Source organism: Borostomias antarcticus, assembly GCF_949987555.1.
Source record: "Borostomias antarcticus genome assembly, chromosome: 5".
Taxonomy (NCBI): domain Eukaryota; kingdom Metazoa; phylum Chordata; class Actinopteri; order Stomiiformes; family Stomiidae; genus Borostomias; species Borostomias antarcticus.
Window position 1 is genome coordinate 30677433 of NC_140238.1, and position 22458 is coordinate 30699890.

Consider the following 22458-nt stretch of genomic DNA (forward strand, 5'->3'; position numbering starts at 1 on the left):
AACTATACTCATGGGATTATGGCTCCCTCTGCTGTTTAGAAGTAGTCAACTCATTGATCGAATTTTAGTTAAAAAAGGACAATTTCATACTTGTTCATTTGTTTATGTAATACAGTTATGTATGTGATTTTTTTCATATAACTAAATATATTTGTCAAAAGTTATTTGTTTTTGTTCTTCGCTTTTTAGCAGCTGTTTCTGTCTGTTACTTTTGTTTGTGTGTAGGCTAGTGTTGAATGAGGTTGTGTTATTGTGTGATTTTGGGTTACATGGATAGATACATACATACATACATAATTTTACTGGTCCTTTCAGAGAGTACCAACAACAAACAATACAACACCTCAATGTAAATACAGACCTGTGCACAAACAGACATAAAGTTCTTTATGTCCATGTGCACAACATATCACCAAAGTGATGTACATACTGTATTATAAGGTAATATAATAGATAAAACATGTGCTGGGATGAGCTGGAGTAGGCTAGTCATGTACTAATAATTTATACAGTGTCATGTTTTATCCCATTAACGAAGGGATATCGGATCCACCTTTAGAGCCATTATAGGATCTGCCAGCAGTAAGAGTAAATGACACCTTTGTAAGAGCTCTTTTTGGAGAGTTTACGGTAATGAGCACCTATGATGTCACTGCTACAGAAAAGATAACGCCCATTGAGGCATTCATAGAAGAGAAGCCTGCTGCTCATTCGGGTGTCCGGCAATTTTTTCAACAAGTCCTTTGGAGTTTATCAGAATCTATTGTTGACCGGTCCTCTAGTGATAATTAAACTATTTTTAGCTCGGCCTTTAATCACCTCGATAAAAAGAAACTCGTTTCCTCTGCGAAGTTCGGAAAAGGTGAGTGATGCGCGTTGCACTTCAAAGCTTGCGCAAAGAAACAACTGTAGCACGCACCGACTGGACTTTGGCGCTTGAAATGCTGACGATGAAAATAACCAGAATTAGATTAAGAAAATTAGCAACAGAATTAATTGACATCTAAAATAATTGGATTTGTATCACTTAAAAAAGAACTAGAATGACACTCAAACTAGACTAAGGAAGATTTGCGTTCATTTGTTTCCAAGTGGAGGTCGGATGAGAGTGTGGGTGCATATGAGCCCTGGCAGAGAAGCGCCCCAGTTGGAAGCTGGTCTCAAAAAACTGGGTGATTAGATAGATAGGCTTTGAAAGCTCTACTGTCAATATAACACAGCCACAGATTATTAACACTGGCAGGAAGTCTTGTGGGAGCGTTGCCTAGAGGCGTAGGAGTTACTGTATTGTCTTACTTCTTGGTCTATATCGGGCTTTGCGAACTGTTATTTGACTATTGATAATAATAACAGAACAGAGGGACGGCCAGAGAGATTGTATCTAGAGTTGGGCCTGAGGTAAGATTATGGTCTGCTTCTGGGCTGTTATTGGTTTACATAGAAAAAATCAGCCTGTGTGTGTGTGTGTGTGTGTGTGTGTGTGCGCGTGCGTGCGTTTTAACTATTCATGTGTCCTTGCAAGAATAGTTCAATAAGAACAATGGTCACTTGTTGGGGAATGGGGATGGTCCCCACAAGTTTAGGGTTAATTTTAGGGTCAAAGGTTAGAGTTTAGTGTTGGGTTACATTTAGGGTTAGGGGTCAAAGGTTGTGTTTAGAGTTAGGTTTAGGGTTGTTTGTGTGTGTGTGTAGGGGTCCTTATGTTAAGGGTTAGGGGAAGCTTATGTTTAGGGTTAGGGTTTAGGACTAGGGTTAAGATTAGGCGGGCCCCACAAAGATTTAAAGATCCAACCTCTGTGTGTGTGTGTGCGTGTATGAGTGTATGACTGTGTGTGCGTTCCAGACCTGGGCCTACATTTGAAATAATTTCAACTACTTATGTGCTTAAATTGTTCTTGTCTGGAACCAATAGGCTGTTCCCAAACAGGCAAAGGTTTGTGGCTAGCAGTGAACCAGCACGTTGGCTGATGATGGACTGGTCTCTGGGAGAGTTGACACACATACGGCGACATGATGTGTTTTTCCCTTTTAAGCGGCGTCTCTAAAATGGCCTCTCTGTCTTTTAAAAACACCCGTGACTTCAAATCAACTCCTGTGCTAACACCCACTTGCCCACCGTCCCATCAGAGTTGGCAATAAAGCGGATTTAAACCGTTTGTCAGTGGGCCAAACCGTCCCCCCCCCCCCCTGTAGCCTACATTGTTCCTGCTTTGTCGTGACAAACAGGGGATCAGGCGTGTTTATGCTTGTTTAGATGCATGCATAACATTCTGCAAGCAGGCTTAAGGGTCTCTAGTGTGCTTCACTGGCAGAATGCGAACAGGCTGTGTTTATAGTCGCGAGAGAGACATACAGGCATACTGAAGAACGGGCGTACTGTATATAAACGCCTACTACACTGCGGTCTCTCTCTGATTTTATAGCCTTATTTTTCCGGAGAGGAGTGGGAGAGCTGTTCTGGGGCCAGTTGTTGTTGTGCAACATGATCTGTTGCTGTAATGGTCCCCGGAGGCTATTGACAGCAGGCCATGGACGACGGACTGGAGAGAATGGGAAGGTTGAAAGGGAGGGATAGAAGATGGAGGGATAAGAGAGGGCGAATAGGAGGGATTGAGTTATCGCCAGTCCTTTCTTAGAAGCTACATGTGGCTAGCTTGCCTGAGAGGCGGGCAAAGTCCACCTTCACCAGTGGAATAGGACTGGAAGGACCAGATTTTACCCTATCTCGCTCGCCCAATGTGAGAGTAGGGGAACGACGGCATGTGTGGGAATTTTACAACAAGGTGAAAAGGTGTAGTCCACAACATATCCTGTCCTCTCTTTTAAATACTTCAACTGCTCACCTGCACAATTTGGACTCATAGGATATGAAGGAGCCTAGCTCACACAATCGCATTCTTTTGTTTAATTAATTTTGTCCACAGCCAGATCTTTTTTCAGACTCCAGGAGCCTGTTATCGATTCTTGTGAAACATAACTGGTCTGTCCAGGGAACTCAGTGCAAAGAAATAGGATGTAAACAGTAGCAGACAGAGTTGCATTAACATCGCTGTCAGGTGTCAAGTATCAGGTTACAATGTGGTCAAACAGGAACGTCTCCATATGTAAATACAACCGGACCAGGTGATGATGGCGCAGTGATAGTATGTGGAACAGACGGGTTCATGTTGCTGTCGTTATTATGTGGTTGATATTTCCCATTAGCTATACTGTATTAGAAATGTGTTAACATCACGATGGCCAATTACCATCGCAATCTCTATAAAAGTACTCCTACCAGCCGAGTGCAGAGAAACCCAACATTCATTCAAACCTTTATTTAAACTCGAAAGGACACTGAGCTGCGTGCATCTCATTTACAGCATCACCGAGAGAACAACGCACACATCAAATAAACATTAGGGCTGGGTTTAAAAAATTGATTAATTGAATCAAATTATTCAGAATCAATTCATGAATCCCAAAATCGATCTTTTATTTAATGAATGAATGAATAAATGAAGGAATGAATAGTTCATTCATTCATTCATTCAATGATTCATTAATTCATTCATTTTTGGAAGTCAGTATCGATACCCAGCCCTAGTATTGATGTGATGCATAAATTGGCAGTCATGTAATTAAGGTTACAGCTAAAAAAAACCTGGTTTTAGTAACACTAACCGAATCGATATTGAATCGAATCAAATCAAATCGAATTGAATCTTGTTAATCGATTCTGAACCTTGTGAATCGGAATCGAATTGATTCTTGAAATTTGAGTCGATACCCATCCCTAATAAACATCACATCACACATCAAATAAAACAGTTACAACTCGAATCACCAAAGACAGAGATCATGTTCACATCTGTGGGCGCTGGCCGTTCTTCTCCGAGTAGCTGCTTGGAGACGGAGAGAGAAATGGAGGGAGGATCCTGTCGCCTAGTTCCCCTCTCAACCTCTCCCTCTCCTTGGAAATGGAAAGGAACTGTGTGACAGGTCACTGTGCCCCAGGTCGAGCCCATAAGAGCAATCTGCAGCTCCGGCTCAGTGGGGAGTCTGCTTTCACCGAACTCACTCAACATCTCCCACCAAACGTCTCGTAAACACAGTGGTCTTAGAGTTGAAGCTCTTAGGATTAAAGCAAAGTCAATTAGATAAAGCTTGTTTCTTTCTACGTCGTTCAATAACAGATGGCGCTGGCGGTCGACGGCGACAGGGAAATGTGTAACTGATGCTTTGCAGTGTCCTTGTTGTGGGCTTAGACAACGCCGCGGTTGTGGTCGGGTGACACCGTTGGCCAGGGCACGGCCGAGGGAACACAATGGCATCAGTGTCCTCTGCTTGTTGTTGGCCTAATAAGCCGGACTCTCTGTCGGCAGTAAAACCTCGAGGGCTCAGCATCAGCTCCATACTGGCCTCGGTTTCCTCAGCCTGGTCCCCTAATGAGCTGGAATACCAGCAGTGGTCAGTAGTGGCTCAGTGACCCCCACCCCCCCACCACAGTTTGCTTCTCAGGGGGGGCACAAGTCCTCCAGGCTCCTAAAAAAGCTCTTGGTGACGAGCGACACCAACCTTGCTACGGTACTCCCTCCACCCGCCGACTGGACAGGAAGAGGGCTTTCTACTTCCTGATTGGTGTTTCCTGGAAGGAAACGGAGTCAGAGTGGATGGATAGCTTACCCGTCGAGGGAGGAGAGGAAAAAATGGTTAGATTATGCCCCTCTGCTGACACCATGATCAGAAGAAGTGCATACTGCATGGTTGTAATTACCGTCAGGATTTAAACTCAGGAATTTAGCATTGGCAGCACAACTGAACCCCTAGGACATTTTAGTGGGGGTGGAGAGACCAGACTTTAATATTGACACTAGTACACAGACACAGAATCTCGCTGAAAGACTTGAGGGTATTACTAGTACATAGACATGAGGCCTGCTGTTTAGTGTGGGTGTCAACAACTGGATGACATTTGGTTTGAATGAATCACATAATGGTTATTCACGCCAACCACACGGCTTGGCTTAAAATCAATGTTTAGTTGTAAGAAGCTTGGAAGAAAACGCTAAAAGCCGAGCCTGAAAGCACTTGTATGAATAAATCTTTGTTCTCTAGCTGGCGCTCTTCAGAACTGGGAAGCTCTCCAGTACTAATGGCAGCCGAGTGAATCATACATTCGCTTATTGTAAGTCACTTTGTATAAAAGTGTTGCACCTCTGAGGTAGATGTACCTCTGCCTTCATGAAGACGGAAGGATGAAAACTGCACCCACCAGTGTTAGGATTGACTGAACACAGTGAACACCAGTCTGCTGGTGCATGTGATCTGAGTGCATTCGGAAAGTACTCACACCCCTTCACTTTTTCCACATTTTGTTTCGTTACAGCCTTGTTCCAAAATGGATTAAACTCATTTTTTCCCTCATCAATCTACACACATTACCCCATAATGACAAAGTGAAAAAGGTAATTTTAGAAATTTTTGCAAAAAAAATTATAAATAAAAAAAATACATGTACAGTACATAGATAATAACAGGTATTAACACCCTTTACTCAGTCATTTGTTGAGGCACCTTTGGTAGCAATTACATCCTCAGGTCTTCTTGGGTATGACACTACAAGCTTGCCACATGTGTGTTTGGGGTGTTTTCCCATTCTCTGCAGATCCTCTCTGTCAGGTTAAGCCTTGGATACACTGGGAGACTTTCACAATCTTAACAGATTATGAAATGACTGGGAGTATAACCTACACTAGACTGGCTTCTGCTTATTTTTGTATGACAACTGAAAAACTGGGTATCACACATTTAACGACTGGACGAATTTACACTACACGATTGCGTCCAGAATCTGCTCAAAAATATCAAACATGTTAGATATGCTCCGACTCGCTCCGACTCGGATCGAGAGAAGTCTGTTCTCATCATACACTTGCCGATTTAAATCTGTACCCCTCATACACTTACAGATTTCTGTGCCAAATTGCCACTCCGACTACCCCCAACTAGTGCAGACTGCTGCCGACTAGGACAGACTTGGCAGGATTGTGAATCGTGTATAAAATCGGGCATAATATCTTGTAGTGTATCCTCAGCTTTAGAGGGGGAGCGTCGCTGCACAGATATTTTCAGGTCTTTCCAGAGATGTTCAATCGGGTTCAAGTCTGGACTCTGGCTGGGCCACTGAAGGACATTCACAGACCTGTCCGAAGCCACTCCTTCGTTGTCTTGGCTGTGTGCTCAGGGTCGTTGTCCTGTTGGAAGGTGAACCTTCACCCCGGTCTGAAGTCCAGAGCGCTCTGGAGCAGGTTTTCATGCAGAATCTCTGAACTTTGCTCCGTTCTTTGCTCTTTCCCTCCACCCAAACCACAAACAAAACAAACATGTTTATTTGTCACACAGTGAGTACACACACGGTGTAGGTGGCAATGCTGAGACACACACACACACACACACACACACACACGAGTGGCTGGAGCGTCCACCCATGACATTTTCCTCTGCTCTTAACCCATCCCGTTGTCCTTCCCCCAAGGGCAGCTGGGATCAGACAGTAGGCAGCGTGCCTGGAACGCCCCCGGGGGCAACCAATTGCTCATGTCTGTCTGGCCAGGGATGGCTACATCTACCAGTTCCTACGGCTGAAAAACATCTCCACAGCATGATGCTGCCACCACCATGCTTTACCAGAGCCGTAGGGATGGGATTAGCCCCGTGATGAGTGGTGCCTGGTTTCCAGACAAGACGCTTGGCATTCAGGCCAAAGAATTCAGTCTTGGTTTAATCAGACCAGAGAATCTTGTTTCTCGTGGTCTGAGAGTCCTTTTGTTGCCTTTTGGCAAACTCCAAGCAGGCCGTCATGTGCCTTTTACTGAGGAGAAGCTTCCGTCTGGCCACTCTACCATAGAGGCCTGGTTGGTGGAGTGCTGCAGAGATGGTTGTCCTTCTGGAAGGTTCTCCCATCTCCACAGAGGAACGCTGGAGCTCTGTGAGAGTGACCATCGGGTTCTTGGTCACCTCCCTGACCAAGGTTATTCTCCCCCGATTGCTCAGTTTGGCCGGGCGGCCAGCTCTAGGAAGAGTCCTGGTGGTTCCTAACTTCTTCTATTTAAGAACGATGGCCACTGTGTTCTCAGGGACCATCAATGCTGCAGATTTTTTGGGTACCTTTTCACAGATGTCTCGGAGGTCTACAGACAATTTCCTCGACTTCATGGCTTGGTTTTGCCTCTCACATGCGCTGTCAACTGTGGGTTATTACTACTTTACATCAGTACAGTAGGCCGGTGTGTGCCTTTCTAAACCATGTCCAAGCAACTGCATTTCCCTCAGGGGGACTCTAATGAACTAATCACTAATCTAATCACAGCCAAAGGTGCCACAACAAAGTACTGAGTAAAGGTTGTGAATACCTACGTACATATGATATTTCAGTGTTTTATTTTTTCATTTGCGAAAATTTCAGATTTTTTTTCTTCACTGTCATTGTGGGGTATTGTGTGCACTGTAGATTGATGAGATAAGTAGTTAGTTGAATTAGTCTGGTACACTCATGCACAGCACACTTGATTTTAAAGGTCAGTGTTTTCTGGCTGTTGCAGGTCAGGTCTCCGCCTCCCGTTGGGAACGGCTTTTGCAGTCTGTGGTGGGTTAGACGGGTGTGTCACTATCACACATAAAGCACTCACAGAGCTGTGTGTGTGTGTGTGTGTGTGTGTGTGTGTGTGTGTGTGTGTGTGTGTGTGTGTGTGTGTGTGTGTGTGTGTGTGTGTGTGTGTGTGTGTGTGTGTGAGAACTTATCTCTTGACTGATCAACTCGTTTGCATTCTTCACACCCTTCCTCTGAACGGGGTGAATATCAGACAAGCTGATGGATGACGAGGCCAAATGTCTGACTCATCACTGCCCTCCTCCCTCTGCTCTCCCTTCTCCTGTAGGCCTTTCTGTTATCTTCTTCCTCTTCTTCCTCTTCCTCTTCTTTCCCTTGCATATTTTGCCTCCTCCTCCCCCTTATCCCTTCCTCCCGAAGCGCCGTCCGATGATCGTAGGGTCGTCGGTTCGATTCCCGGCTCCTCCCGTCCATATGTCGAAGTGTCCTTTGGCAAGACACTGGACCCCCATTGCTCCCAATGAGCAGGCTAGCACCTTGCATGGCAGCTGCTGCCATTGGTGTGCGAATGGATAAATGAGAGGCCATTGTAAAGCACTTTGGATAAAAGCACAATATAAGCAAAGTCGATTTATCATTTTCCATTCCAACTAGGGACTCTACTGGGCGAGCTGGTGTAACCGTTAACTAAATTTGTTTCCTGTTACCTGGGTTTGTTACTGGTTGTAGTTACACCCCCTGACCTGGAACAGAATAAACCTTCCCTGTCTAGAGAAGAAGACTTCAAAGTGAAGCACCAAACTGATGGTCCAGTGTTTGGACTCAGCCAGGGCTACACTCTTCTCTGGGTTTCTGGGACCGTGAGAGCTGCCAGGAGGATGCTGGGAGATTTCCAGACCTTGCAGAAGAGAGACAATAGAACACAGGAAGCAGGAAGTGTCTGTCTGGCACCTGGTTACCGTCGCCCACGGCAACACTAGTACTGGTGCTGTAGCGGCAACCTGTAATTATACCAACCTCTGCATTCGTTGCCTCTCGGCTCCTCCCCCTTTCTGTCTTATCTCTTTGTCTACCTGTTTTTCGTTCCCTGTTTCAATTAGGCCACCACTCCATCCACCCCCCCCTCTCTCTCTCTCTCTCTCTCTATCTCTCTCTCTCTCTCTCTCTCTCTCTCTCTCTCTCTCAGTTCTTTTAAATCAAGACTGAAGACTTCTTTTTGCCACTGCCTTTTGTTAATTCAAATAATTATTGTCACTTTTATTACTGTTTTATTTTTCCTGCATTTTGTTTTAAATATCCTTTTTTTAACATTTCATTTCATATGACCTTTTATGTGTTTCTTGCACTTTGTCTTGATGCTTTTAACGTCTCATGTAAAGCACTTTGGATTGCCCTTTTGCTGAAATGTGCTATAGAAATAAACTTGCCTTGCCTCTCTCTCTCTGTTCCCACACTCTCTCCTCTGGTCTCTCCTCTCTCCTCTGCTGTTCTGAAGCCCTCTGGCGACAACAAGCAGCACACGTGTGTTTCTGAGTGTGTGTTTTCAGATAGGAGTTTCAGTTCCTCACAAGGTCATTCTGTTCCTTCCCTTTCGTTCTTTGCTGACCTCTAAGCTGACCTCTAAGCTGACCTCTTGGCTGACCTCTTGGCCCCTGCTGGGTCTCAGTCTTCCTCCCCTGTCCCCCTGGCTGCATGCTTCCTCAGCACACCAGGACTGTCCACTCAGCAACACTCGTTACTGTTTACCAGATGTACACTAATAGAGAAGCCTTGCCCTGGGCCCGCTTTCATACTACAGACATGGCCTCCATTTATCTCTCTCTCTCTCTCTCTCTCTCTCTCTCTCTCTCTCTACCTCTCTCTCTATCTCTCTCTCTCTCTCTCTCTCTCACTCTCTCTCTACCTCTCTCTCTCTTCAGGGCATCGGGGAAGAGAGCCCAGAAGTAGGCTAGTTCGAGCCGTTTTGCAAAACCCATAGCTTACTGTGCCCTAAACCCAAGAACAATCAACAGGAAGGCGGATGAGAGAACTTCCTGTATGAGCCAGGAGGCTTGTATTTTGACCATTAAAGTGTGTGTGCCCATGTGATGCCGGTTGTTCTGTTGGCAGGGTCTAATCCAGGCTGGTATTTGGCTGCGTCAGCAGGTTCTCTGGGCAGAGCGCTGGTCAGCGACCACAATGATGGAAAATTCCACGGGTCCACGGCCGATCAGTACCCAGAGGTCCTGCCCTGCTGTGTGTGTGTGTGTTTGTGTGTGTGTGTGTGTGTGTGTGTGTGTGTGAGACTGACAGTTAATGAAACTGACAGTTAATGAAAGGGGTAATCCTAGGCATTGAGCACTTGTTTACATGCGTGAGAGAGAGAACGAGACTGCTGAAAGCTGTTGGTTTGCTGTTTCTCCTTTATTTCTGCTTTATAAAAGCTCGATCTAGATCAAGTATTAGCCTCGTGAGACCATCCTGGTGTCGCAAGCTCACGTCGTTACTCTCAAACCAGTCGGACACTCTCGATAGAGAACATTTGGAGCCCGATCGGATAACGATCCCGCCAATCAGCGTTGGCGCTGAGGAATTTGAAATACAAACAGCTACGCCGGGCGGGTTTACGACAGCGAGGAGCGGTTGAAGTTAACGTGTGAGAGACCTTTTCAGATTTTTTTTCAGATTTCTGGTTCCTCTAATCACCTGCCAAGTAGTTTTGAAAGTGCCTGCCCTTTTCCAAACAGTGTCAAACAGAGAGTTCCCAAATGGTTATGCAACGCAAAACATCTGGCGTGTCAGGTTAACCAATTATGCCAGTCTGACAGGTTCAGCCAGACTGGTGCCACGGTGGATTCAGTAAACACCTCTCTCCTCCTTTTCCACCTGAAAAGTGGCACAAACACTGACTGTCTCTCTCTAAAATCCAATAATAACACGGTCCCTTTGTTTCCTTTGTAATGGCAGCTGGGTATTTTAGTGTGAGAGAGATAGAGAGACAGAGAGAGAGTGAGAGTGTAGACTGGCACCAGGATGTTAGCGTCAGGATGTTAGCGTTAGAGTCTGGGATATTTCTGGAGTCCTGGCAGTCTGGTCCAAGAGCTTTTTTCGACTGCACAGCCGAGGATACGAAGTGTTCAGGTTTTAGTGTTCTACCTCTGTCTCGCTGACAGCTCAGCACTGTAGCTCCAGGTGGCCTTTTTGGAAAACCATCTCCATCTTCACGATGACCTGAGCTGTGTTCGGAATCGCTCCCTCGTTCCCTCACTCCCTATTACCTATATGGGGTTCACCATGTAGTGAACTACCTAGGGAACGGAGAAAATGTAGGGTACATGCGCTGTTCCCTGGAAATCAAGGAGAATTGTGGGTAATAGTGGACTATAGGGAACGAAAATTCCGTGGAGAATTCGGACACTACAAACAAAATGGCTGACGCCATATATAGTGCACTAAATAGTGAATAGGGAGCGATTCCAAACACAGCTCTAGCCTAGTCTAGCTAGTACATGTATGTGGTGTGTCTCTGGCGCCTTAGCAGGGCCCTGAGTTCTTCTGCATACGTTCTGTTCTTATCTCCTCTGCCCTCCTCTGTCTTTATCGCACCCGTTCTCCAACACACTCACATCTTTATCTTGAACTTTTTCCATTCATTCCGTCTCTCTTGCTGGCGTGTATGTGTGCGTGTGTGTGTGTGCATGTGTGTGTGTATGTGTGTACGTGTGTGTGTTCTGTATGTGTGTGTGTACGTGTGTGTGTGCGTGTGTGCGTGTGTGTAGGTTAGGGATGAGACGGTATACCGTAAAACCGTGAACCACGGTATAAAATGTCCAGGGTATTAGAACCGTGACATTCCCTGTGTTTACGGTATTACATTTACGGTATTACACAATAATGCGCTGCTGAAACTTCACATTTCAAGTTGCTTGCAACAGTTAATTTTGTAATTTAATATAAGCTTGCTATTAATAAACTGAGCTTAATTACAATAGTGTATATTTTCCATCAGGTGTTGCACTGTAGTTCCTTCAAAGTAAAGTACTTGTTTTTTTAATGTGTGTTAGGGAGGTGAAATGCCGTATACTGTGAAATACCGTAAACCGTACCATGTAACTAGATACCGTACCATACCATAATGCAAAAATCCATACCGTCTCATCCCTAGTGTACGTGTGTGTGTACGTGTGTGTTTGTGTACGTGTGTGTGTGTGTGTGTTCTCTCTCCCAGACATCCATTGATTGGATCAGACTGGTGTTATTGAGTTTGGGCCTGCATTCAGAGGGGGCTGCTGGTTATTTGATCTGTTCACACAGCAAACAGAAAGTCCCGCTCCATTAGAGTATCCTGCGCTTTTCCTTCATACTGGGTGTTCAGTCAGGCAGAGCTGGCCCCGCCCAGCCTGGACCTGGCCCCGCCCACCCTGGACCCGGCCCCGCCCACCCTGGTCACAAACGCACGCAGCCGGTCCCCTCCAGCAGGGGGCGACGCTCCACCAGGACCAGAGTCTCTATAGGCGCAAAAACAAGTTTCTTTCCGACTGGATGGAGGTTTGGTATTGAAGAGTCAATGCCGAGAGGAAGCAGTACGCCGGAACAGAATTGTAGATCAGACTCAAGATTTATTGAGTCCAACAGCAGACAGGATCCTGGGTCAGTCACAGACAAACACCATAGAACTGCGAAAGAGACCGGCCCCAGACTAGAAAGAGACCGACCCCAGACTAGAAAGATACCGGCCCCAGACTAGAAAGAGACCGGCCCCAGACTAGAAAGAGACCGGCCCCAGACTAGAAAGAGACACGCCCCAGACTAGAAAGAGACCGGCCCCAGACTAGAAAGAGACCGGCCCCAGACCTGAAAGAGACCGGCCCCAGACTAGAAAGAGACACGCCCCAGACTAGAAAGAGACAGGCCCCAGACTAGAAAGAGACCGGCCCCAGACTAGAAAGAGACACGCCCCAGACTAGAAAGAGACAGGCCCCAGACTAGAAAGAGACAGGCCCCAGACTAGAAAGAGACCGGCCCCAGACTAGAAAGAGACACGCCCCAGACTAGAAAGAGACACGCCCCAGACTAGAAAGAGACACGCCCCAGACTAGAAAGAGACCGGCCCCAGACTAGAAAGAGACAGACCCCAGACTAGAAAGAGACCGGCCCCAGACTAGAAAGAGACCGGCCCCAGACTAGAAAGAGACCGGCCCCAGACTAGAAAGAGACAGGCTCCAGACTAGAAAAAGACCGGCTCCAGACTAGAAAGAGACCGGCCCCAGACTAGAAAGAGACAGGCCCCAGACTAGAAAGAGACCGGCCCCAGACTAGAAAGAGACCAACCCCAGACCTGAAAGAGACCGGCCCCAGACTAGAAAGAGACCAGCCCCAGACCTGAAAGAGACCCGCCCCAGACTAGAAAGAGACCCCAGACTAGAAAGAGACCGGCCCCAGACTAGAAAGAGACAGGCCCCAGACTAGAAAGAGACAGGCCCCAGACTAGAAAGAGACCGGCCCCAGACTAGAAAGAGACAGGCCCCAGACTAGAAAGAGACACGCCCCAGACTAGAAAGAGACAGGCCCCAGACTAGAAAGAGACAGATCCCAGACTAGAAAGAGACCGGCCCCAGACTACTGGTCATGTATGCGTGTGTTTTGTGCGTCTAGCTGCGTGCGTGTGTTAGCCAGCCTCTGGCGTTACTACAGTAGTGACGCCTCATTGGTGGCAGAGAAAGAGATCTCCGAGCCACTGTCCTGCCCCTTAATTGGCGCGTTGGGGCCGGTGATGTAATGCAAGATGATGTAATTCTGCGTAGGTGAATAAGGGGCCTGTTCTCTCATGTCTCCGGGGGGAACGACCTGACCGCCGTCTGATTGGTGTTGCCATGGGAAAGAAGGGTTCTGGGAAAGTCCTGAGAGGTCACTGATTGGATTCAGTGGGTAGCGGAGAGGGAAAGGACTCTTTGATGGACGATACCGGGACGGTGTTTTTTTTTAAATAAAGCTGGACTGAAGTGGTACTCGAAGCTGGAGTGTGTGTGTGTGTGCGGCGAACGTGCTGAACACACGCTCGTGCACGGACGCGTTTGAGGCCTCGAGGTGTGTATCTGTGCGCAACGAGGCGCTGAGAGGGAGACGAGGGAAATGGTCGCCGAGAAACTCCACAAAAGGTCATGGTGGAAAGAGGGAGGCTCGGACACCCTCTCTCTCTCTCTCTCTCTCTCTCTCTCTCTCTGGCGGTCTCTCCATCTTTCATTCTCTCCGTTGTCACGGCGTCCCTCCTCTTGCCTGTTCCCTCTCTTTTATAAACTGTTGAAAAGGTCACTTCGACCTTAGCGGGCCGCTATGTTGCTACCGAACCGCCAACCACCCACTCCGGTCTCAATGACTCTGTCATGACGCAGCAGTAAAAATCCTCACAGAATTGAGAACCACGATGTTAACAGGAAAAACATAAAAACATTAAAAGTTAGAAAATGTCCTCTGTTTCGGTTAGAGACAATTATTTCACCTGCCGTGTTGAAGCCAACGTCCGCTTGTCGGGAGTCTTAACCAATCACGCCTCACTTCCTCTCCTCAGGCGTAGGCGGTTGCCACGGTGAGCCTTCTTTCCTGCATCCTCCCGGTCGTCGCAGCGACACTTCCTCCCCTGGTTCCGACATGTCCTCCGAGGCCACGCCCACCCCGGGTCAGCGCTCCACGACCCCTCCGCCGCCCTCCGGCTCCCCGCTGCCGGTGTCCCCAGGGTCCCTGCGCCTGCCGGTTTGTCGACACCGAGACCGCTCCCCCTCGCCCATGAGGGGCTTCCTCATACCCAGCCCGCTGCCCACCAGACGCAACAGGACCTGTTCGGCGTGGGTACACACACACACACACACAAATCACCCCCCATACATAACACACACACGTGCACACACACACGCGCGCGCGCGCTCACACACACACATAAATCACCCCCCATACATAAGACACACACATGCATACACACGCACGTGCACACACACACACACACACACACACACACACACACACACACATCACCCCCCATACATAAGACACACACATGCACACACACGCACGTGCGCACACACACACACACACACACACACACACACACACACACACACACAAGCATCTGTTGTATAATCCATGGGCGATGAGGAGAAACGACTACAGATCTTTTGAATTTCGCTGAAGTTTGATATTATTTCTCTCCCCCTCTGTCTCACCGTCACCATCGCCTCCTCTCTCCCTAAACACCCCTCCCTCTCTCCCTAAACACCCCCCCCTCTCTTCCTAAACACCCTTCTCCCTCTCTTCCTAACCCCCCTCCCTCTCTTCCTAAACACCCTCCCCCCTCTCTCTCTAAAAACCCCACACTCCCTCTCTCCCTAAACACACCCCTCCCTCTCTTCCTAACCCCCCTCCCCCCTCTCTCCTCCCTCTCTTCCAAAACACCCTCCCCCCTCTCTCCCCCCTCTCTTCCTAACCCCCTCCCCCCTCTCTTCCTAACCCCCCCTCTCTTCCTGTGGTCAGGACGGCGCGTGCGGCGGAGGGCCCTCTGTTCAGAGGTGTGTGTAAGTGCTTCTCCCGCTCCAAAGGTCACGGCTTCATCACACCGTCAGACGGAGGCAGCGACATCTTCGTCCACATCTCAGAGTGAGTCAGTGAGTGAGTCAGTGTGTGTGTGTGTGTGAGTGAGTCATTGAGTCAGTGAGTCAGTGAGTGAGTGAGTGAGTGAGTGAGTGAGTGAGGGAAATGTGTGTGTGTGTGTGTGTGTGTGTGTGAGTGAGTCAGTGAGTGAGTGAGTGAGTCAGTGAGTGAGTCAGTGAGTGAATGTGTGTGTGTGTGTGTGTGTGTGTGTGTGTGTGTGTGTGTGTGTGAGTGAGTGAGTCAGTGAGAGTGAGTGAGTCAGTGAGTGAGTCAGTGAGTGAGTCAGTGAGTGAGTCAGTGAGAGTGTGAGTGAGTGAGTGAGTGAGTGAGTGAGTGAGTGAGTGAGTGAGTGAGTGAGTGAGTGAGTGAGTGAGTGAGTGTGTGTGTGTGTGTGAGTGAGTCTGTCAGTGCGTGAGTCAGTGAGTGAGTGAGTCAGTGTTTATGTATCTAAATGACTGGGTTGCTGGTGGTCTGAAACACCACTGATTGCATAGAGGCGTGTGTGTGTGTTTGTACAGGATGTTCATGCACTAACGTACGTGTGCAGTAACTAACACACACATTACGCATAGACAAGCAAGATAATGACCACCATCACACCATCCCCCTGTCCACCCACTCAGGAACACACACACCACACACACACACACACACACAGCCCACCTACCCTTACAGCCCACCTACCCACACGGTGCTAGACGAGTCACTCACTCAAACAAGCACCCACAAACAAGCACCCTCAGCCCCCCATTCTCCTATTATGCCTGCCCACAGCTAGAGACTAATGGATCTGTCTCCCACTCACACACTACACACCTCGGAACAAAGAGAAGCACCCCCTTAAACACACATGCACACACACACACACACACATGTTCGCACACACACAGAGGCGCGCACACATAACAAACACACACACATACACACAGAAACATGCTCGCACACACACAGAGGCGCGCACACATACGAACACACACACATACACACAGAAACATGCTCGCACACACACAGAGGCGCGCACACATACAAACACACACACATACACACACGCATACACTTATATGTACAGAGAATGGCCTCGGGAGTTTGTGTAAGGCAAGGCAAGGCAAGTTTATTTATATAGCACATTTCAGCCACAGGGCAATTCAAGGTGCTTTACATGAGACATTAAAAGCATTAAAACAAAAAGCAAGACATTATAGACATTTAAAACAAAAGGCAGGACAAATTAAAAGCATTAAAACAAAAAGCAAGTCATTATAGACATTTAAACAAAAAGCAGGAAAAATAGAATACAGGAATAAAAGTTACAGTGCAGTATACTGATAAACATAGCTCCTCTTAGAAAGCAGTGGCAAAAAGAAAAGTCTTCAGGCTTGTATAGTGTAGGAGGAGTGTAGGAGTAAACAAGACAATATCAGATGACCTTCAATAGATTCTTCCTGCTACTGTATCACCTCTCGAATGCATAACACTGCACATGGAGGAGAGATGTTATTAATATGTACACTAGGCCTGGGTACGGATACGGACTTCACTCCTCACTCCCCCGGCACCCTAGACCCCCTACAGTTCGCATACAAACCCAACAGATCCACAGAACATGCAATAGCCCACATCCTCCACACCACCCTATCCCACCTAGACAAGAGCAAGGGGAACGTGTCGGGTTCATGTGAGACTGCCGTTCGTCGACTACAGTTCAGCTTTCAACACGATAACACTATCAATTAAATGTAATTCTGTTCATTTGTATATCTGGTTTTGTTCCGTATATTTTTCTAGTGATTAATAGATATATATATATATAGAGATTTTTTTATGACCGATATGAAGGGTTGGAAAATCAATACAATATTGAGGAAAAATATATTGCAATACTCAGCTGTATCGATTTTTTTTCACAACTCTAATGTACACACACGCACACACACACACACACACACACACCATATTCATATCGAGAGTGTGTGCGTTTCTATGAGTTTGTATGAGTATGTGAGAGTGAGTGTGTGCGTTTGTATGAGTGCGTGCGTCAGCCTTGTGTCACAGAGTACTTTTCCATTCTCACCTGCCAATAAAAAACTTAAAATCCTTGAGTCTTGACCGAGCTGTTTAACCAAGGCCGAGGGGCAGCAGAGATCCCCTGTGTGTGTGTGTGTGTGTGTGTGTGTGTGTGTGTGTGTGTGTGTGTGTGTGTATGTATGTGTGTGTGTGTGTGTCACTATTTGAACAAAGACTCTCTTTGGTATAAAAAGTACACACAAATAATTTCGTCTGGCGGAGTGAAGGAGAAAGATTGAAAGGAACTTACTGGGAAAAGTAAACTTGCTGAGTCATCTGACATAAATTCTTCTTTCTTCTTCTCTGTACCTCTGAATCTCTTCTTTGCAACTTATTTAACTCGTCCCTCTCTCCCCCTTTCCCTCCCTCCCTCCCTCCTTCTCTCCCTCCCTCCATACCTCCCTCCATCCCTCCCTCCTTCTCTGCCTCCCTCCATCCCTCCCTCCATCCCTCCCTCCTTCTCTCCCTCCCTCCATCCCTCCCTCATCCCTCCCTCCCTCCATCCCTCCCCACAGCGTTGAGGGGGAGTATGTTCCTGTGGAAGGTGACGAGGTCAGCTATAAGGTCTGCTGCATCCCTCCCAAATACGAGAAGGTCCAGGCAGTGGAGGTCACCATCACCCACCTCAACCCCGGGTCCAAGCATGAGACCTGGGCAGGCATAGTGGTCAGCTGCTGAGGCCCGGAGGGCCGGACGCGGAGGCCAGACGGGGGGAGGGTAGAGGTTCCGCTGTGCTGAGATAGCCGCGCTCGTCTCCTCCTCCTCGCGCTCGACGACTCCTCCTCTTCTCATCTTCTTTTCCCTCATCGCTACGCAGGTTCCTCAACTGTACAACCCGCTTTCCCCATCAGGAGACTGAAAGAAAGTCCCCTGTGAAGTTTCTAACGTTGGTCTGAGATGAGGGAGGTTTTAGAGATGAACCCAGAGGGTGTACTGGGGGAGGAGGGCGGGCTTTGGGTTTAATTTTTGAAAGATGGGAGGATTCTGATATTTGAAAGGGAAGGAATATATCATCTAAGTTTATCACGCAAAGCCGTATTACTTAAATTCTCCATGGTTCTTATGTGGTTTGGGAAGGAGTGATGTTTGCAAAGCTGCCATTGAGGTGTGGACGCAAGAGTTCTTACAAAAAGCATTTTATAGTTGGAGTCCATTTTGATTTAAATTCTGTGTGACACTGCCTATTTGTGATTACTTCGCAAATAAACCCATTCTGCCTGTATCACATTATCTCATGTTATAACATGTTAAATAAAGTGTTTTCAGCATCAGCTCATTGTATCTATTTTGTCTTTATGAAGAATTGAATACAAATCAGAGTTCTCCTTTGAGTAGAAATTGTTTCTATTGGCTAACAGAGAAAAATAGAGCTCTAATAACGATAATGAAGAGTAACCAAATGCAGAGAATTGGGCATTGAACCAGGACGTATGTGTTTGTGTCTGGTGCTGGGAATTACAGATCGGCTACCACCATTAGGATAGAACAGTCCTCACACCAACATGCTGTACAATCTCACCACCAGATGGCGCTACGCACACACAAACATCGGAGAGGTTTTCCACATTAGTGAGAGAACTGAAACCGCAACTAGCTGTGAATGCCATTTGGCTGAGTTAGGCTACTGCATCTGAGAGCTACACGGTGGCCGCATCTGAGCCCTGAGCAGGAGCTGTTTCCCTAGCCTCAGCTTGTGTATTTGACCGATCCAATACATGCCAGGCCACGCATTGACCAATTCATGGGTTTCAAATGTAGTCCTAGACCTGCCATGTTGGGGACCAACACATGTGTTTCAAATGAATGAATTAGTTCTACTGCATAGGATTCTAGGCAGTAGAGCGGATTCTATGCAGTAGAGCCAATCAGATAAATTGAAGTGGAAAAAATAGGAACTTGTAGCTCCTTGGCTTTGACTCAAGAGTGCTCGAGGGTGGAATGTTTCAAAAAGTGTTCTCTCTCACCGAACGCTGGTTTGGGGAATGTTCTTACATCTTCATGGAGTGAAGTTGTCACCAGATGCTGCTCTGGGATCAGTTTGGATTTTTTTTTCTCCCACGGATGGTAAAGATTATGATTAGGGTAGGAGGAGCAGATCCTACCCCAGTCTGATGAATTGTAAAGATTATGATTAGGTTGAACAGACCGGTCTGCATTCAGCTGCCTGCTCTACTGGTTTTCTCTACAGGCCCAGTCACTCAACCTGATGGATGGGGATTTGTTTTATATTCCATTAATCAATCAATCCTTCTGCAGTCCGGTTGGCAACAGGAACTGTCGTGTGCAGTAATTACAGTGTTCCACTTTCCAGTTGGCTTATAGTAACATCTGCGGAGCAGTAGCCTAGCCTATAATAGTTGGCTAACAGTAGTTGCGGTTTTCTATCATAAAGCATGTCCATGGCGCGCGCTGTGTTTGAGACAAGCAGGCTTGGATCCCCGACAAGGGTCTTAAAGGGGTAGTGTGCTATTTATATATGTCATCTGCTGGTGTTCAATTTAATGTTTATATCTCTTGCGAGATATTTGAATCAAGAGCTTTTATTAATCTCTCTTAAACAGGATTAGTGTCTCTTTGAGCCTCTGACTGAATAGTAGATTAGTACAGATCATAGGCTACTGTAAATACTGCGCATTATCCTGTAGAAACCTGTCCAAAAGAGGGCGCTATAGGACAATGAACAGCGTGCCATGATAAGGAGCCTTTCAGTGAATAGGGGATGTGAAATCATGTAACAGATTCTTCTGAGACATGTTTGGAGAGATACGCTGTTCTGTTTAGATTATCTACTATCCAGCTGTAGCCATGTGTAGACAAACTTGTCAACATTATTACCAATTTATATTATTTGTATCTGTACCTGTGAATATAACAGTAGGTTACCTGTTTTTGTTGGTCCTTTGGCCCCTAAAATAGAAAAATATTTGAAGAGAGCAAAGCACGTTTGTCTCAAATACGTGCTCTCCTCCAAATATTGTTGCCAAACACATAACAATATTTTGTGAACTGCACCTTTAAAAGGACTCCAGCTTTAAAGGTTCCGTCAGCAAGTTAAATGTGTCTTAACTCTGCACCTCAAATGACAGCACGTCTCCTGCTCTCTCTTTGATGCTTCAACTTATCTAACACACACACGTACACCCACACACACACACATACACACACACACACACTACCAGACAGCTTGAGGCAACAACAGCGCCACAGAGTCTTCCCACCTTTGCTCGTGCGGTTTTGAGATGACATGTCAATGCTTTGAAAGGCAGGAGGGAGGGAGGGAGGGAGGGAAAAGGAGGGGGGAGGAGAGAAAGAGAAAGAATTAGGAGAATAGGGACTCCCCCCCCCCTCCCGGGAGAGGGATTAGAAGACAGGCCCTGATTTTCCTGGTTCATGGTCTTGCGTGCCCTAGACCCACTACAGAGGCTTCTGGCTCCACTCCGAAGGACATCCAGGGTGTGAGAAGATTTAACTTTGCTCACCTGGGGCGTGACATAGGGTAAACCAGACACCGATTGGTTTACCTATAGGATGCTGACGCATGATTGGTCTAACTTCAACATCCCCTCCGCGAGTGGACGATATCCCAAATAAGCCCCACCACAAACGGCGGCAACAAGGAGGGCAACAGGACTCCCCCCTAAGTCCCGTTGCCGTGGCTACATGCATTATGGGATGTGTTTTTCAGAGCGCGCCTGCAGATACGTTCTGTCTGGCTCCAGCCGAGTCGACGGTAGTCAGAGGTGTTGACAGAATTGTGGGGGCGCATGTCATGCGTAGGCGGGCGTGTGTAGAAGAGGTGGTTCACTGACCTCACTGAGGCGATGAGTAACGGTGCCAGAAGCCTAAGCAGCTACCTCAGCCTGCCGAGCGCAACTCCTCAACAAGGACTACTGGGAGTGAAGGGGCTTCAATGCTCTGCGTACTGCTGGCGCTATGGCGGCAGGTCTGAGTGAGCGTCAGACAGAGAGAAAGTGGAATGACTTTGGTAACACTATAAGTGCACAGTATGAAGCGTTATGGAAGTATTAGTAAATATGTAATTCATCATTTATAAAGAAATGTTAACACATTAATACACATGAATATGTAGTTCATAAACAGTTATACATTTTTTGTTCCTTATTACTAAGCTAATGTATAACATGTTTAATGATTGTATGTTCATACTTTATAAACAATGGATTGCCATGTATAAATTAAGTATGAGACGGTAGACTGTATGAGAGGGTGTAGGTCTACTGTATGAGAGGGTGTAGGCCTACTGTATGAGACGGTGTAGGCCTACTGTATGAGAGGGTGTAGGTCTACTGTATGAGAGGGTGTAGGCCTACTGTATGAGAGGGTGTAGGCCTACTGTATGAGAGGGTGTAGGTCTACTGTATGAGAGGGTGTAGTCCTACTGTATGAGAGGGTGTAGGCCTACTGTACGAGAGGGTGTAGGCCTACTGTATGAGAGGGTGTAGGCCTACTGTATGAGAGGGTGTAGGTCTACTGTATGAGAGGGTGTAGGCCTACTGTATGAGAGGGTGTAGTCCTACTGTATGAGAGGGTGTAGGTCTACTGTATGAGAGGGTGTAGTCCTACTGTATGAGAGGGTGTAGTCCTACTGTATGAGAGGGTGTAGGCCTACTGTATGAGAGGGTGTAGTCCTACTGTATGAGAGGGTGTAGGTCTACTGTATGAGAGGGTGTAGGCCTACTGTATGAGAGGGTGTAGGCCTACTGTATGAGAGGGTGTGGGTCAGGGCTAGCACAGGTAGGAGTGAGATCATGGTTCTGCATCATACTCTAATGTTCTTTGTGGTTTGGACTGGACACATACACACACACACACACATACACACATGCATTATGTATGCACGCACGCACTCTCTCTCTCTCTCACACACACACACACACACACACACACACACACACACACACACACACACACACACACACACATACACACTCATACACACCCTAAACCCTAACCTTTGAGTCTAACCTTAACCCAAATCCCGTGAGCATCACTACCATGTCCCCACAAGTGACACTGCTGCTTGTCCTTGTTGGGGACATTTGGTTACTCAAACCTGCTACACACGTAGCAAGTATACAGTATACTGAGATTCTAAGCCCATGTGGCATCTTCACCTGTCTTGACAAGGCCTGCTGTGGTATGAAAATGATAGCTGTCTATTG

At 47.0% G+C, this 22458-nt stretch overlaps 1 protein-coding gene across 1 annotated transcript; it reads left to right on the plus strand.

Moving 5' to 3' along the window:
- Positions 1-694: 694 nt before the first annotated feature.
- Positions 695-18546, plus strand: carhsp1 (calcium regulated heat stable protein 1). The gene is made up of 4 exons (XM_084437804.1): positions 695-862; positions 14139-14412; positions 15095-15217; positions 17791-18546. The coding sequence occupies exons 2-4, from the start codon at positions 14219-14221 to the stop codon at positions 17951-17953; spliced, it is 480 nt and encodes a 159-aa protein (XP_084293930.1). The 5' UTR covers positions 695-862; positions 14139-14218; the 3' UTR covers positions 17954-18546.
- Positions 18547-22458: the final 3912 nt, after the last annotated feature.